Raw genomic sequence first — 17,670 nt, 5'->3', positions numbered from 1 at the left:
ATAGTTTCTAACTTGTACTTCAGCAGCTGCCATGTCCCATCAAGCAAATCAATAGCATTCTCCAAGGGAGTAGATTGATGTAAATTAATAACTCTTCCACCCTTCCTCAGTTCCCCATCAGCAAAACCATCTAATAAAGGCTGACCTTTCCTATCAATACTGGCAAGTGTTCAGCATTGCCTTACCTGCTAATTAAAGCCTGATGGTAATTAAAGCAGCATTCCACTGAGGTGTGGGTCTCTGCCTGCCATGCAGACAGCCCTTGCTGATAATATGGATTTTGTCAGATTTATGTAACTCACATCCAATATCTATAGCTGATGAGAGTTACTTACACTGTCCTGGAAGTATGGGAGGGAGTGGAATATGATAGAGGTCCTCATTGAGGGACCAACTGGGACTTAAAAAGTACTTGTATGTTTAAAGACTTTGATGTGCATGACTGTGCATGTACACTCCTGAGCTCAGGATCTGTGGACACTGAAACTGAGACTGCGTCTGTGAGGCAGCAACATTACATCAATGATGGTTCTAAAAAACAAGACTAGAAGTGTGCATCAGGTCTGGGATCTTGCTGCACCCAACAAAAAAGTTGTTCGAATGTGTAGTTGATACTTTTCCTTTTTACTCAAGAGCAGGCACTCAGATGAAACTTGTGAGAAAAGAAAAGGCCACATTTATTATGCAAGTGTATTGGGTGCTATGTGATGCATTTGCTGCATTCATTCATTTTTATTCAGTAGCTACTTTATACTGGGCAGAGCGTGAATAAAGAATTTACTGAATTTATATGTGATATAGAACCAATTCAGTTTGTCAGAAAATATCATATATAGGTATAAATATTAATATGTGCAGGGGTGGGTTGGGTTGTCTCAACTTTCTGACTTTCTGGACTGGGCATAGGGTATTCTGGTAAACTGTCTGGGGTAGTGGACAGGGTTGATCAGAACTGAGAAAAAAAATCCTATGTACTGTACACATCTAGTCCAGGCTTCCCAGGCTTAATTAGACATCAAAATGTATGCATTTTAAAATTAATTATTGGCATTCATTCATTCATTCATTCATTCATTCATTCATTCATTCATTTTTACTAACTGCTTTTTATCCTGGTCAGAGTTGCAGAGACTCTGGAACGTATCCTCTTAACCCTTGGTGTGAGGCAGGACTGAGAAAGCCAGAGAACCTGGAGAAACAAAGATATAGATAGAATATGCAAAACTCTGCAAAGAGATTAATGCATGTGACGAGAATATGCGAGTCCATCATGCTACACACTAGGAGCTTTGCTTAATGGAAATATTTGCTGTGGATATAGAGGCTCCTGGTGTAATTAGACTAAGCTGAAACCAATAAAAGAGCATAAACAAATGCAGCGGGAAAAGAGATTGTGGATCGTTTAAAATTTGATTTGTTGAAATGCAAGAAGATAAAGTCTCAAGGATGCTTGCCTTTTTAAAAAGAGTAAAAGAGAAAAAAGGAAAACATTTATTATTTCTTTTAAACAACTTTAAATCTTTTGTCTTGCACTGTTTCCACCAGTTTGCACAGATGCACTTTATGTGGCTATGATTAACTTACTTAAGTCTTTAGATCTGTCTTTGTTTTATGTATCACCATGGTCCTGGAGAACCGTTGTCTCATTTCACTGTCAACTGCAACAGATATATGTGGTTGAAATGACAAAAGCTTCTTGACTTGACTGTGAGGTTCATTCCATATACAACACTGCCCCCTGTTGTTTTCTTACAAATGAACCTAGCACTGTTCCTTTTCCAGTCACAGTTAGAGTACACTATAACTCCAAGCATGGTACCCTGGTGCATAGCAGCACAATACAGTGAACAATACGGTACTTTTAAATTACATTAAAAAAATCAATTACTTGTGTTGCCTTATTCAAAGAAATAAAGTGTGCATATTGCCCAGGAGCATTTTCATGGTTTTCATGACAATTGGATTTTAGCTCAGTTAAATTTCACATCATGTCAGTGGTAGAAAAAGCTCCTGGTATGACAAATCTGAGGTCTAGATAGACTGCGCCTTTTGTTGTTCTTCTCCAACACTGGGACTCCACACACCTCCTGTAGCTCTTTGACAGCACACTGCCCCAGTCAGTGAAGGATGCATCCTTCTTCACTGTCTCTGTCACTTATGGGTCACCAGACCAAATGAATTCTCTTGTGAATTCTCGGCATTGTTGTCAGAATTAGCTTTTAGAGATAGAAATGTGCAGAGTAGACCGCATGGCCAGTGATGCACATTCCACCCATATCAAGAGGTCAAACTATGATAGTTTATTTGTATAGTGTTATAAGTCATTAAAATGCTTCTTGTTTCAAATGTGATGTTTTTAGGCAGAGTAGAATCTCTAACACTCCACAAGAAGAAGAGAGGAAAAATAAGAAGATAAACCCAGATTATGGTACTAATGAGCAAAGAGGAGCGAAGGAGCAACTGACAAATTCTGGGCTAAACATTCTTGGATCAGTAGGGCCACATACATGCAGCTCTATTCTGCCGGGACAGATCAGTAAAGCATCTATAGCACAGAGGCCGACAGGGTTAGAACTGGACATCGGCACAGCCATCATAACAGGCAGAGAGACATCAAGTATAAGTGTGGAAGAGGTAAATATTATTCATTTGTTATTTCTTTTTATTTCCTTGAATTTGTTGCATTTCTTTCTTTGTTGGGCAGATGTTCCAGTTCTTGCACAGTTGCTCTTTTTTGGCCATATATTATAATGCTTGCACTGGAATGAATGAAGAGGCACAACAAGTGCATTTATTTGCTGGGAGACTATTATTTTTAACCATATTTTAGTCCAAATTTGAGCTTGCATTACCATTTTAAGGTTTAAACTTAAGGTTTAAGAATTCGGTTCCATTTCCTACAGCCAGAATTTTTGTGGATATTTATTATTTTTTAAATAAAAACACATTTTTTTTAACTGATTATGCTCCCTAAAATTCCCTCTAAATGTGTTGTTACTAAAAAATGTATTCAATAATGTATTAGAACGAGCACATTAACATAAACCTGAGATTTGCTTTTCACTTAATTATGTGGTGTAGTGTTTTAAAAAATTACAAAAAGTGTCGTATATAAAGATGTAATAGACTGTATTATTTTATAGACTGCATTGTTTTTTAAATGACTAATAATAATAAATTGGACTAAAAGTAAATTGAACCAAACCCCTTCTATAATTATGCAGCACTTTTCCAGGATACTGTCTGCAAATATACTTTATGCCACAACCACAAGTTTCAGTAGCCCTAAATATACAGTATATATATTACTGTAACTAAAACTGTGATCAAGTAAAAATGTCTATCATCCTCTCTTCTTCCTGTTCCTTGCTTTCTCTCAGATATTTGACATTATGCCAGTTTATGGAGTTCTGCAGCCTGGTGAGATTCAACAGGTGACATTCAAATTCTTTGGCCATGCTGACATCAGTGCTCAAGTCCTGGCCGTGTGCGTGGTGGAGGAAGGCCCAACATATGAGATTGTCCTCAAAGGGGAAGCTTCACTGATCACCTACACCTTGGATACAACTGAGATCAACTTTGGTCCTCAGGTAGATATCTTTTGTAGTATACAAGAATAGACATGTTTTGTAATGATGTAAGTGGTAAATGAGTCAAAATGTTTAAATTCTTTTTTATTTTAAGTTATTTGACCATGTGGCAGAAGCAGAGATCATTTTGAGAAACACAGGAAAGGTGGGTTTTGACTTCAGTTTTCTGCTGGAGGATCAGCATGTGTCCCCAAAAGACACCTTACCTGGACAACCCCTTGTTATTCCCAGCATGGTAAGATGCTGCATTCTATCACTATGCATCAGAATATGTTCTACAATGTATATTAACTTTATTTAATCTATTAAATTAGAGGTATTACATCATTATTAAAGTGTTTTTTCCTGGCAGACTGTTTAAGAACCGTGCTATATTCATTGTTATATTACTGTATCATAGCATTTTGTACTATAAATAATTTTTATATTATATGATGTCTAATATATAATTCCTGCTTGTGTGCTTTGGCATATCTTGTCTTAAGGGCCACATAAGGGCATTTGAGGACATGAAAGCTTCTGTGTACTATCTTCCTGGAATCCCAGAGGTTTATAAGAAGGTGTTCCAACTACAGGTTGCCTTCTTTGAGCCAAAAAGCATTACAATTATGGGAGAGGGCATCTTTCCTAGAGTGTGCCTGGACCTACCTAGAGACCTAAGTAAGAGCTTATTATTCAATAATGCACATACATTTTTATTTAAAGGTACCTTTAACTTTTTTCCTGGAGTTAACTTAGGACATTTGTGAAGCTTTAAATGTAATGAAGGTTATGATGGTGTACAGCCATTATTTATTTTACATGATCAATTTTTCCACCTATTTTAATTCTGCAGAATGTAACAGTCTATGTTTCATACTGTATAGTTAAGAAATTCTACTGATTTTTTTTTTGACTTAAAATTAAAGTAGAAATTAAATGTTGATTATTAAACTGATTAATCACTACTTATAAAATTAGAAAACTGTTCAGAAAGTTAGCATAATGGGCTGTACCTTGTCAGGCAAGTTGCCTCATAATCAATGTACTTACTAAATAGTCATGAATAGCTAAAATATTTATGTTGTGAATATTGAAATACTTGCCAAATCCTACAGCAGTAATTGTTTGACGTAATCTGTTGAACATAAATGCAAGTTAAACTTACAGAAACCAGTGACCCAGAGAAATGTCAATGAATGTTTTTTTTTTTTTTGCTTACTTTTCATTTTAATTGCTTTACATTTTTCTATTTTCATTTCAAACTGGTAGGGAATGTGATGTGGTCTCTGCACATGAATGGGAAGAGTTTCTAGATATACGAAGTGAAAAACAATTTATATGTAAAACACAACTGACTACAACAGTAGCAAAATAATTACTTTTTTAAATATAAGATTAGCAAGAAGCTTTGACTTTTGATTTACCTATCCCTCTTAACAATTAAGTTAATGACACAACAATAAACATTAACCGGAACCCTAATTTTGTGGTTATTTTTTTATAGATGAAGAACAATATAGCTTAGTGCTGAAGCAGGCAAAGGAAGCAGTTGAAAGTGAATCTCAAAGAGAAGACATGCTAAGGAGACCTGGTACAGGGTTTGGTGAGATGTATGAAGAGGACTATATTCCTACAGTGAGTCCACATCCGAACAGTGGAGACAAAGCTCACTTTCCAGTTAATTTCAAAGATTATCAATTATACCTGTATGATGCTGCAGATTTATCAGTCTTACTGATTTACTGAACATACCAATAAGAAGGATATTTATTGTTAAGTGTGCTCAGAAATTTCTGCATTATTTTGTATTTATAAATTATTATATACTTGTATATTTTATATAATTTTGCTTCTGCTGAAATTTACTGCTATGTACACCAACTGCCCTCTTTATGAGGATCACCTGTACACTTGCACTTTTATGCAATTATTCAGTCAGTCAGTCATATGGCATCAGTACAATCAACCTTACCTGCCCTAGATAGCAATTGTGTGATCCTTTCCAACAACTATAAACAAAAAACAAGCTATGTAGCTGACAACAACAACAAAAAAAACACACTACAGATTTCAGTATGTAGTCATTTTTTATCACAAAGCATTCCAGGTGGGGAAAAATGCTGAACCTCCATTTACTTATTTTTTCCTATCTGGTTTCTGAATGTTGAACTACATACTGATATCTCTCTTTATTGTCACCCACCATTATTGGTTTGTTTACAAGACCACACAATTGTTTTTTAAGCCATGATAAATAAAAGGAAGGTGTTAAAACAAGGTGTACTTTCTTTTTCCCATGACTGCAAATGTTTGTGTGCACATGTGCAGTATGATGTGCTGCTGCAGATGGAGGTTGAGAGGCTCCTAGTCACGGAAAACTCTATAGCAACTGAGAAATCCCAAAGAGACTCTGTACAAAGTGAAAAGCCTGGATCTATTTCTAGCATGTGGTGCAAAAAGCTCAGCAGGTAACATCACATAATATAATACTTAAAGATGTTTTCTTTCATTAAAGAGAATCATATTTTCATAATATACTATTCTGACAGGTTTATTTTGCCTGAGTACATTCTGGACTTTGGTCAGGTGATTCGCGGCAATGTGTCTACTCATATTGTAAAAGTGACAAACAGTGGGCCTCTTCCAGTGTCCTTCAGAGCTGAACAACGTTCTCTGGCAGGCACAGGTTGGTTTATGCAAATTATTGCTTTTGATTATATATGCTCAAAAACTAAACTTTTTCTGATTGAGCGATTTTTATAGAACAATGTATACAAAAGTAGGTTTTTCTCTTCTCAGGATTTAGTACAGAGTTGGACAGGGTGAAGAATCTGCCCTACTGTGAGACAGAGACATTTGAGGTGAAATTTGATCCACAAAGTGCAAATCTAGAGCTTGGGGAGATGAGCACTGTATTGTCTATACAGGTAGGTTTGCCATAGTGGGCATTGATCTATAGTGGTGAACAAATGTAATTCATGGATTTCAAGGGCTTTACTTGTAATGACCTCACTGCCATACAGAAAATCAATCACATTATGAATATTATTGGTTTTATTTATTCAACTCCAGTGATGCATTTTTAGATACTATTATGAAGAAATAAACTTCTAGCTTCTAGAAGTTCTATAAGAAAAATGTAGCAATAACAGTACTGCTATGAAGGACCTGCTAAGCTCTGTCACTACTTATGCCGTCTTTAATTCCTATCATAGTCCTGCATAGTTTATGGTGGGCTATTAAACCATTCTTACAGAAGACAACATTTTCTGGCATGAAGGCCAGGATCTACTTCTCTGCCTATGACCAAAAATGTCCCCTCAGGTTTCATTTTCAACAACACATGGAATATAAGGCTTCGTAATGAATATCGTTGCTGTCGGGCGGAATCCTCATATTTCCAAAACCGTTATTTTTCAGGAAATGAAAAAAACGCCGTACCTTATCTGCAGTGCACAGGGTTTAGTCCGCGTTGCAGTGGATTGTCTTGCGCTAAATTCCTGTCCTCAGATGAGCACCAGAACTAGCGGGGGTCAAGACTTTTTTTTCTTTGAGCCCAGTGTTTTGAAGACATTTACCTCAGAAGACGTGTTGATTTGTTGCGACTCTTATTGAGGAGAAATATGCCGCGAATCTCTCCCACGGAGTGAGGAAGAGGTGGACAGTTGAAGTGTCCAATGGAGTTATGAGATTTGCGCTCAAGCTATTTTCAAGACTTTAGATTGGTTAATAACTTGTAAAAATAACAGACCCACGTGGGGACTGACCAATAGCATCGATATGTGAAAAAATATGAAATTGACCAAATTTGGACATACGAGGTTTCCGCCTGACAGCGACGATATACTGAATGGATACGGAGTACTTAGGGTTTCCAGTTGATGTAAAAGGAAATACAGTGCGAACTGACTCATCAGTCTTAATTACATTTATTACTCAACATGAGTATTGGGCCTTGTGCTCTTTATTATTATTATGCATAACCATTATTATGCATTTTCCCATAGGGGTCTTTGATGTAGATGATGTTATTTGTCCTTGTTTGACAGCTACCACCGTGAAGTTTGACAGTGCTCCCCTTGAAATTTTAGATAATTGGCTGTTGCGTTTGAGACTGATGGAAAGAAGAAATCCTTTATTGTTATGGCACAAATAAATGATCACCCAGTCTCCTCTTAGTTTATCTGATGTATTTCTTGTAGGAGAGGCAATTAGCTCCTGCAGAGGTGCATGATTAGTAATGAATTATTAAAAACAGATTATTTACAGCATGTGATTATAGTTTCCATGATAAGTTTGCAGTAGAACATATTCAATGGGTGAATGCAGAAGTACCATAGTTATTATGATAATGATGATGATTACTCCTTACAAGCAAAAAAACACTGGCAAAAGGAAAGCCCCCATCTGACATTAAGGCCACTTGCAGGCCTACATAGCCTATTGAACAAGCCAGGTTATTTGTTTGTTTATAGAAGTTGGTGATGAGTACATAATTGTTATTTAGGCCCTGATGTTTTCAGAATCTTGCCTAAAGACCAAGGCCTGATAATGGGCTGGGAACTGTTTTCTATCTAACAATATTAATGTACATGAACATGTTATATATCATTGTATTTTTATTTTTTTAATTAAAGCTTCATAAATTTTTTTATGAAAAAATAAATAAAACTTAAAATACCCTGCACATAAAACTTTAATACCCTGTATTTTTGTAATGCATAGGTATTGGGGGGTCCTACATTTCCAGTCCGTCTATGTGCAGTGGTCACATTACCCACCTTGACCACCTCTACTAACATGTTACAGTTTGATACTGTTCAATGTGGCATGTGTAAAGTGGCTATAATTCAGTTGCACAACCCTGAGCCAGTGCCCTGCAAGTGGAGCATCAAAGAGGAGGAGCAGCCAAAGAGAAAGGTAAAGGTATTTGTTCAAAATGCCTATACCTCACATAATGTGTACACTTTTGCAATTATGTCACTCTGCTGTATGTCACTGCATACATCATTGACCACAAAAACACATGCACCAACCTTGTATTTATTATTATGATCAAAAATCTTTATGGAGGATTGTAGAATTAATATTATGCTATAGTGGAAATGATAAGCATGTCAAAAAGCACACACAGATGGGAAACATAACAGATATAAATCTGAGAAAACAGTGCTTTAATGCTGTTCAGATAAAGTGATGAGAACTGATGTACTGTAATTTAATATCTAAACAAACTACAACAATATGTTTTGTTATCCTGTTTGTTTGTGTTAAGACTGAGAAGCACATCCCACGTCACCTGAGACAGGAGGCTCGTTTAGAGAAGCTGACTTCTCCACTTATCTTTGAGATGTTGCCATCCAGTGGTATGCTGTATCCTGGTGATTGGATTAACATCCAGGCCAAGTTCAGTCCAGCTGAAGGGGTATACATTACTAGCTGTTTGTGTTTTATCCAGTAACCATATTTTTCTTCTCCAAATGATATGGATACAAATTAAGAAAATTAGTGCACCTATACTTTTCAATACAACCTTTGTGCAAATCACAAACATGATTATGGAAAGTGCTAACATGGCCCATTTTCAGAATTAAAGGCATCTTAAAGGCTGTTCATGCTTATCCTTCCCCCTTGCCAGGGCTAAGCAAAAATAGTGATGAGTTCTTACATTCTTGCATATATTGTACCCATTTATGTGACGAGTAGCATACACAAATATGACACCTACACTTGCACCTGCACTCAAACATTCAAATAATCTATGAATTAGATAAGTAATTAGCCTAGATTTAGCTAAGGTTTTTGAGAATACTGTGACAGCAAAGTGGTGACCAAAATCCATGCATTTATACATGTTCCTTCTTGTTTTCTCATGATCTCAACATAACAAAGGTTTCAGCACTATTATCGCTACGTACTGTATCTAAAAGCCACGCCCCAAAATATACATGCAGCTAGTTTAGACATGCTTTTAGATAGAAGAATTCATGCATGGACACTTAGGACATATGTAGAATTTATTTAAGTTTATTTGAGATATTTTTTGATACATATGTTTTTGTAAAAAAAAAAAAAAGAATAATAATAATAATAATAATAACTAGAACGGACATTTCCTGAAGAAAATTTGAATGTGCTTGCACGTGGCAATTTCCCCTCATCTTGCTGAGTGTTTTGATATGTTACATGTCCATGTTGTGCTAACTTTTTGATTTCGCTCATTTTGGGGGCGGGGCTACACATGACGTCAGTTCCCCTCATCGTGCTGAGTGTTTTGATATATGACATGTCCATGTTGTGCTAAATTTTTGATTTCGCTTATTTTGGGGGCGGGACTACACGTGACGTCAGTTGCCCTCATCGTGCTGAGTGTTTTGATATATGACATGTCCATGTTCTGCTAACTTTTTGATATTGCTCATTTTGGGGGTGGGGCTACATGTGACGTCATCAGAATACCCGGGAGCAAGTTCCCCTCATCGGGCTGAGTGATTTGATATATGACATGTCCATGTTGTGCTAACTTTTTGATTTTGCTTATTTTGGGGGCGGGGCTACACGTGACAGCACGTGGTGTCGAGTACCGTCACCAGGGGGCCAATACTTTTGGAATCATTGGATTGATAGTGTGGAGTTGATAGTTACATGTATTGAGAGTCTCCTTTACATCTACAGTCACTAGGAAAACACAGGAGAGAAGTGGTGCCTGAGCTCTGCGCACGCTGTGTGTGTGAGAGCTTAAAGGAATTTCAGGTATTTCCCATTCATTTCTATGGGACTTTTTTCGCCGCTTTTTCGTCTGCTGTGCGAACACCGTTGGTCCGATCGCTTATAAAAGTCATAGCGCACCTCTCCTCAACGAGCCGGTCGATTTGACACCTCATTCATGGGTCTAGGACAAAAGCTGCGGGACAAGTTATGCGCCGAAAAAGTGACCGGAAGAATAATAATAAGTATGCAAGAGAACAAGAATGTGCTTTGCAAGCACATTAATAAGATGTAAGGTTATAGATTTGTTTTATAGAAAAAGAAAAGTTAAAAAGAACTTGAGCAGGTGGAAAATTTAAATGATTGTATTAAATGTAATGTTTCCTTTGCAATCATTTTTGCTTATATTTTTGATTGTTGTCAATAATTCTGGAGGTGACTGTTTTTGCAGAAAATGTATAGAGAGAAGCTAGTGATAGCTGTGGCCCAGAGCACCCAGAGGATCTTACTCTTAGCTGAGGGACAGGGATTGGAGCCACAGCTAGAGTTTTCCACCTCAGAAATCGAGCTGGGGCCTGTACTGCCCTACAGCTATGGAGATGAGGTTGAGGTGCTGGTCCACAACCCCTGCCCTTTCCCTATTGAGTTCTACTCCCTGGACTATGACAGCCAGTACCTGGAGGAAGAGAGGGTGAGTGATTTCTATACAATTTTTGAACAGAAGGTCTAACTGGGCGTTAAGAAAGAAATGACTTTTGAAGCAATGCATCGAATTCTTAAGAATGAAAAAATGCTAGGGACTTTTAATAACAAGCCACAATTTGTTTTCTAAAATGTCAAAAATAGTGTCCATAAACACATTCTTTTTTCCGGCATACTACCAAATTAGAAACCTTCACAGACCAAGACCACTGTAGATACAAACAATTAGGTGGGATAGTCATGTTCTTTGTGATAAGTTCTATATAATGTATACATTTCAACTTTGTTCATAGCAAACAATTCATGGCATTTGGGCAATTTGTGCAGCACCTCAGCTTTCAGTGTCACAGCATCCTCTGTGTTGTCATCAATAATCATTACCTCATAAACCACAAGCTCTGTATTCCAATCCTTACAAAATACTTGACCATGACGGTTTATTGAACCAGTCAGTTTTCCTCAGACCTTTTCTGTGTTACATGAACTTAATCCATATGTCTCCTCAGATCCTGCGTTTCATGAAAGGATATGATGCACATAATATATTGCTGTTGCCCCTTCGACCCCCTGGTGAGCCTTTGCCTGCAGAAGTCCTAGACTATTACCAAGAGCACAGGGCCCAAAATCCTGAACCAGGTATTATTAAAGTATATTTAGTAAAGCTAACAATATTTAATACTAGATGGCATGATGATTTTTTGCGTTATTCTATTTCCCCTAAATGGCACGTTGGTAGTTGTCGGTAGAAAACACTTTTCAAGATATTTAAAGAGAAATACAATAATTTAAAATCAATTGTTTGATCTGTGGTTTTCAAATTGCATATACTTATGTAACAGCTGTTATTATCAGCATAAGCATAATAATTAAAGGTATGAATTCTTGACTTCACTGTTTTTGTAAAAAGAGCCAGATAGGATTCTACCTCTGTGTACTGAAAAAGTGTATAAACTTTACTTGTGAAATATTGCTGAATTTTGAAAAGCTTTTTGCAAAGTCAGTGAGAGATTGTATATTATATATCATGCTATATTAAAAGGGGATTGTAAGGGGAAGGTCCTTACTAACCTGGGCAACATACACATGTCTTTTGTGCTTTAGCATCCAACATGGCCTCTGACGTCAGGGAAAAGGAGAAGTGTGCAGGACATGTGGATAACAAATTATATGCTCCAGCTGAAGTGTGCACCCTGGAGAAGGGTGAGGCAGATGCCACATCTGTACTAATGGATGGGACATCCACAGGTATGCTTACACCAAGTTAATAAAATGTGGTTTCAATGTTTTCCTTACAGGAAACAACAGGACCAGCAGGATCGGTGATCTGGAGATAAATCCTGTTTCTAGAGCTATTGCTCACTACATGGGCATTGATTTGTCACCATCAGGCCAAGCTGTTCACAGTTCCAGAGGCATTGCCATTGTAGTGCATGGTGCTCCACTCTCAGGTAATCTCTGTTAATCTATGAACCTCAGTTAAATAATAACACATCGTAGATTCTTTCAAACCATGCAACAATACTATTTAATAAATAATGTGTAGCGATTTTGGCTCGCAAAGCAAGGTAAATATTTATAAGTAATTATAACGTGTTATAGTGACTCCTAAATATTTTAACCTAAGATGAAATTGATGGTAATGGAATTAACGTTACACTTATTTGGTCTGTTCGTCCGGTGAACAGGCCGTGTAACCTTTATTAATTCTGTGGGCGCTATCTTCCCTTTTACTTTATACCGTAATTTCAATTAAATTAACTTAATAGAGCATGTAGTTCAGACCAGATGTTGCAGGTACCTTACGTTTATGAGCGATACTCAGAGACAATCACTTGTGGAACAAAAATATGGCGTTTAATGAAAGAGACAAACACAACATAAAACTAACTACACGAACAACAAAAGAAATAGAGAAAACAAAGATGAAAATAAAACACACAAAAGGAATTGAAAGTGGGGAAAGGGAGGAAGAGACTGGAAAGGAAGAAATTAGAAAGGAAGGAAAGGAATGGCAAGCTTAGACTACAAAATTAATCACACCCTGACTGGGAAATCGTCACAGAAACTTAAATTTACCTCACGATTCAATGCAGATTCCTACTTGAAATACGTATCTAAATTGATCGGTAAAGGGAACGGTTACTTGCGTTGGCTTGCTGCACAAGAGTCCGGATGCAACAGAGAAATCTCTGAAGAGTCAGTTAGGCTGGGGTCAGGTGTTCTTCCAAGTTCTCCAAGATCAGAGCAGTTGTTGTTATTAGAAGTGAAGCTTGCTGGAAGTTCCTTGAAGGAAGATGGAGTCGTCTCCAAGCTGTTCCGAAAGTCTGACCACGGATTGGTGGTGTTTGTGACAATTTAAAGGTCCCGAACTCCACCCATCTTTGGGGAGATGGCCAATACTACGGCCCGGGTTTCGGAGGGAAAAAGATCTCTTTGTTTCAGGTATCTGTGGGTGTGGTTTAGCTATCAAACTTTAGATGACTTTAAAGTTTTTAACCAAGGTGTGTTAAGATGGTATAGTGCTTTTCGTGCTCAAATAAAATACATCGTTGATTGAAAAATGAGTAACTGATAATTTTGTGGTCATTTGGATACTAAACATGAAAGGGGAATGACGGTATAAAGGCAGCGGTACATTATATACACAGATCAGTAATCAAAGTGTAACAGATGTTGTGTTCTGATAAAGGAGAAAGAGACAAAAATGAAACACAAAAGAAAACAAAATGCATTTGCATTAGGGAAGTGAAAACAGATAATTTTGTATACATTCTGACATCAAACCTTAAAAGGACATACAGCATTAGAACAGGTATACATTAACATGCCAGGGTCGGTAATTAAAGTATAAATGATGTTAATACAGTGTTGTGTTCTGATACCTAAATAAAATACACCCTTTTCAGGAAAGTAAGGAGCAAGTAATTTTAAGTCAGGCAAGCCTTAACAGAAGAAGCACATTACAACAGGGTTATAAGAATAAGAATCTTAGAGTATCTTATCTACTTGTTTTATTAGTAAAAAGGAATGTCCCATTGTGTTGTGTGTGTGTGCGTGTGTATGCGTTTGCAGGGGAGTGTGTGTGTGTGTGTGTGTGTGTGTGTGTGTGTGTGTGTGTGTGTGCGCGTGTGTGTGCGCGTGTGTGTGTGTGTGTGCGCGTGTTTGGTTGAGGTCCCTATGAGTTCAATCAGAGAAACAGTGTGGTCTTATCTGGTCTTTGTGTAGGATCCCAGACCTCCTGGAGCCAGGTGTGTGACACTGTGGAAAGTGGCCCTCAATAAAACCGTAAAACTGGGTTGCTCATTGGTTGGTTGAGGAGTAGATGCCGAAGTTTAGGGTGCCTTGGATATGAAATCTAAATGACTTGTACCAGACGCTACAAATGGCACCTTTCTTATTTTAGAGACAGCAACATACCTAGCACATGTAATTTTATACTTGGCCCTTAACATAGATACTGTAGCATTATTAAATGTACACAAGTAAATTAGATATATACTGTATTTAAATCCAAGTGAGTGATGTGATTATTCACATCACTCACTTGGATTTAAATACAGTATATATCTAATTTACTTGTGTGCATTAGATATATACTGTATTTAAATCCAAGTGAGTGATGTGATTATTCACAGCATTTTGTACTACATTTTATTACTAGTTCATGTCAAGTTCATGCCTGCATCTCTATACTGTAAATGGCATCTTGCTTTATATTTCCATGGTTATTGGTTTTGCCATTGCTACTGGTAAGATGATTGTATGTATGTGTAGGTAAGACAGCTTTGGCTGTGAACTTGGCGAGGTACTATGGTGCTGCATGTCTGAACATAGACACAGTGGTGCAAGAAGCTGTGTCATCTGGAACCAGCACTGCAAGCAAGCAAGCCAGAGAGCTGATTGGAGATGCCATGGAGTCTGTGCAAGGCACAGAAGAACATACTGGTGATACACATCTTCCTGAATTCTTTTCCACATTTTTCCACCTTGTATTTTTTACATTTATTCAATTAGAACTAATTTAAGTACATTTTGCAATGTCTTTGTGAATATAAACATTTTATGTATGTTTCTGTGTGTGTGTTTTAGCCCCAGCTGTGTTAGATGGGAAAACTGTGGCTAGTGAGACTGTAGGTATTCTCAGTGTTGAGGCATTAGCCCAGCATGCAGCTGAGGGTGTTCAAGATACTGACTCTAAAATCCCTACATCCACTCTCTCAACAAACAAGACCAGCATCATGGGAGCAAAGAAAGACGGTGGCTCCAATCCTAATGCTTCAGTGGTATTCACCTTCAATCATTTATACACAGTACTTAATGCACACAATTATATAGACCTCCAATGAACTGAGCAGTTGCAATTAATTAACAAGTGTTTACTGAATATAGAGGTTGATTAAAATAAACATGTTATGAATGAATGAGGGGGGCATGGTGGCTTAGTGGTTAGCACGTTCGCCTCACACCTCTAGGGTTGGGGGTTCGATTCCCGCCTACGCCTTGTGTGTGTGGAGTTTGCATGTTCTCCCCGTGCCTCAGGGGTTTCCTCCAGGTACTCCGGTTTCCTCCCCAGTCCAAAGACATGCATGGTAGGTTGATTGGCATCTCTGGAAAATTGTCCGTAGTGTGTGAATGAGAGAGTGTGTGTGTGTGTGTGTGTGTGCCCTGCAATGGGTTGGCACTCCGTCCAGGGTGTATCCTGCCTTGATGCCCGATGACGCCTGAGATAGGCACAGGCTCCCCGTGACCCGAGGTAGTTCGGATAAGCGGTAGAAAATGAGTGAGTGAGTGAGTGAGTGAATGAATGAAATGAATATTGTTGGACATAAAACTAGTGTGCAACACTTATTTACCCACTTTATATAAACAATAGTCCATATTATTTTTTTGAACTTTATTTGAGCTAAAAAAAACATAACAAATGACATAGAATTTGGGTTCTCTTGTGTACAAGCATATAATTTATCACATTTAATTTAGCCAGCATTTTTCTCTGTTTATGCTTTATTACATTTAATTTTTGTTACATTTAATACTCATATGTAAACGACTTGTATTTAATTGCATTGTACCATATTACAAACATATTGTATTACATAATACCATGTCTTAAATGACATTGCATTAAATAAGTGACATATTGAAAAAAAAATTATACATTGGATTACACTGGACTGAATTCAGATTCCTCTTATAACATGTGTCTGTGTAAAATAGACTGGATATGAGGTGAGTATAATTAAAGTTTATTGATTAATTACAGGCTGGTCCAACTCCGAGTGTGAGTCCAGCAGGTGAGCTGAGAGGCATGAGCAGTTTACTGCCTGATGATCTACTGTTAGAGATACTGTCAGAGAGACTACAGGTAACAAAAAAAATATATATATAAAAATATATATATAAAACCACCCAGAAAATATTCTGACTGCATTATTATGTGTTAAACATTCCTTTTCAGTTATCTATTTATTATTTCACAAAAAGCTTCGTTGCTTTGATGTATACAAGTTATTATTTTCCGATGTGTTGTAGCTTAGCGACTGCAATCAAGGCGTTGTGATTGATGGCTTGGAGACACTGTACTGCCGCTTTCCAAGCACTGCACTCCATGTTCTCATCAAAGCCTTTAACAACCGCCAGCACATCTATGTTATCAACCTCACTGACAGCTACTTTGAATTTAAATCCAGAGAGAGAGCTCAACTGGAGCTGGCAGGTAATGGTGGAGGACAAAATGGGAACAGGAGATAAAATTATAATGACAGAATGAAAAAGAAATTAAGGGAAAAAGGAAAATATTTTTAAAAGAAAGCAGTGTATTATACTATTGAATTGGAAACAATTATGTGCTTCCTTAGGAGCATTTGTGTTAATGATACAGATTGCAAAGAATTACACAGATTATTAGCACAGTATACTGATGTGTGCAGTTGACAAAATCTGTTTATATGTGATTAGAGGCCTTACAGAGGGAACAGACTGAAAGAGAAAAGCTGCATTTGCAGGAGATGGATGAGGATGAGTATAATGCCCTGTGTGAGGAAGAAAAAGCAATTGTAGACCTTCGGCACTTGGAGATGCTAAAGGAAATTATGTATAGGTAATCTCCAGCAGTTCTATGCCAGTTTAAAAAAAAATGTTGCATATTTGATATAAAATTTAATTTGATTATGTAATTGCTATAGCAAGCAAGAGAGGGAACAGGAAAAGAAGCAGGAGGAGGAGGCGATCAAAGTAGAGGAGGAGATGAAGAAAAAACACAAGAGAGGGAAAAAGGAAGTACATACAGAGGATGTAACAGAAAGAAGAAGTCAGCTAGGAGTTGCCCAGGTCAGAGTTGCACATAGTGAGCATGCTACTGAAAAAAAATTAGATCAGCATTTGATGATTTGATATTCTTTCTCTATTTAGCCTGTTTTAGCACTGCACTCTGACTCTGGACAGGAACAGCAGTCTAAAGTGAATAGAAAGATGTCTACCAGCACAGACGCCAAAGACTCACTTTTAGGGGCTACCAGAGAACTTGATAAAGGAGGCAAAAAGAAAGCCAAAGACAGCAAAGACAGCAAGCCACCTGACCATGATCATTCTTTACTGCCACTGGATCAACTGGAGAAAGAGCTGGTCAGTTTGGGCCATTTTTAAATCTATACTACCTGTCAAAGTAATAATACAGTATATCTTATAA

General features: G+C 37.4%; 1 protein-coding gene across 1 annotated transcript in view; it reads left to right on the top strand.

The window, feature by feature from the left end:
• The window catches only part of LOC132851105 (hydrocephalus-inducing protein-like), a 78,709-nt gene that overhangs the window by 24,026 nt on the left and 37,013 nt on the right, over positions 1 to 17,670 (top strand). Inside the window, 21 exon segments of the mRNA XM_060877740.1 lie at positions 2,361 to 2,634; positions 3,381 to 3,590; positions 3,685 to 3,825; positions 4,076 to 4,250; positions 5,077 to 5,207; positions 5,901 to 6,040; positions 6,122 to 6,258; positions 6,372 to 6,499; positions 8,298 to 8,498; positions 8,848 to 8,997; positions 10,732 to 10,971; positions 11,489 to 11,618; positions 12,084 to 12,227; positions 12,278 to 12,430; positions 14,757 to 14,927; positions 15,072 to 15,265; positions 16,246 to 16,347; positions 16,515 to 16,698; positions 16,941 to 17,082; positions 17,168 to 17,312; positions 17,394 to 17,606. Of these exon segments, the coding sequence (XP_060733723.1) occupies positions 2,361 to 2,634; positions 3,381 to 3,590; positions 3,685 to 3,825; positions 4,076 to 4,250; positions 5,077 to 5,207; positions 5,901 to 6,040; positions 6,122 to 6,258; positions 6,372 to 6,499; positions 8,298 to 8,498; positions 8,848 to 8,997; positions 10,732 to 10,971; positions 11,489 to 11,618; positions 12,084 to 12,227; positions 12,278 to 12,430; positions 14,757 to 14,927; positions 15,072 to 15,265; positions 16,246 to 16,347; positions 16,515 to 16,698; positions 16,941 to 17,082; positions 17,168 to 17,312; positions 17,394 to 17,606 (3,505 nt within the window).

The sequence above is a fragment of the Tachysurus vachellii genome, chromosome 9 (assembly GCF_030014155.1).
Source record: "Tachysurus vachellii isolate PV-2020 chromosome 9, HZAU_Pvac_v1, whole genome shotgun sequence".
In the NCBI taxonomy this organism is placed as follows: Eukaryota; Metazoa; Chordata; class Actinopteri; order Siluriformes; family Bagridae; genus Tachysurus; species Tachysurus vachellii.
Note: the sequence above shows the minus strand (reverse complement) of the source record. Positions and strands in the feature narration are given on the sequence as shown.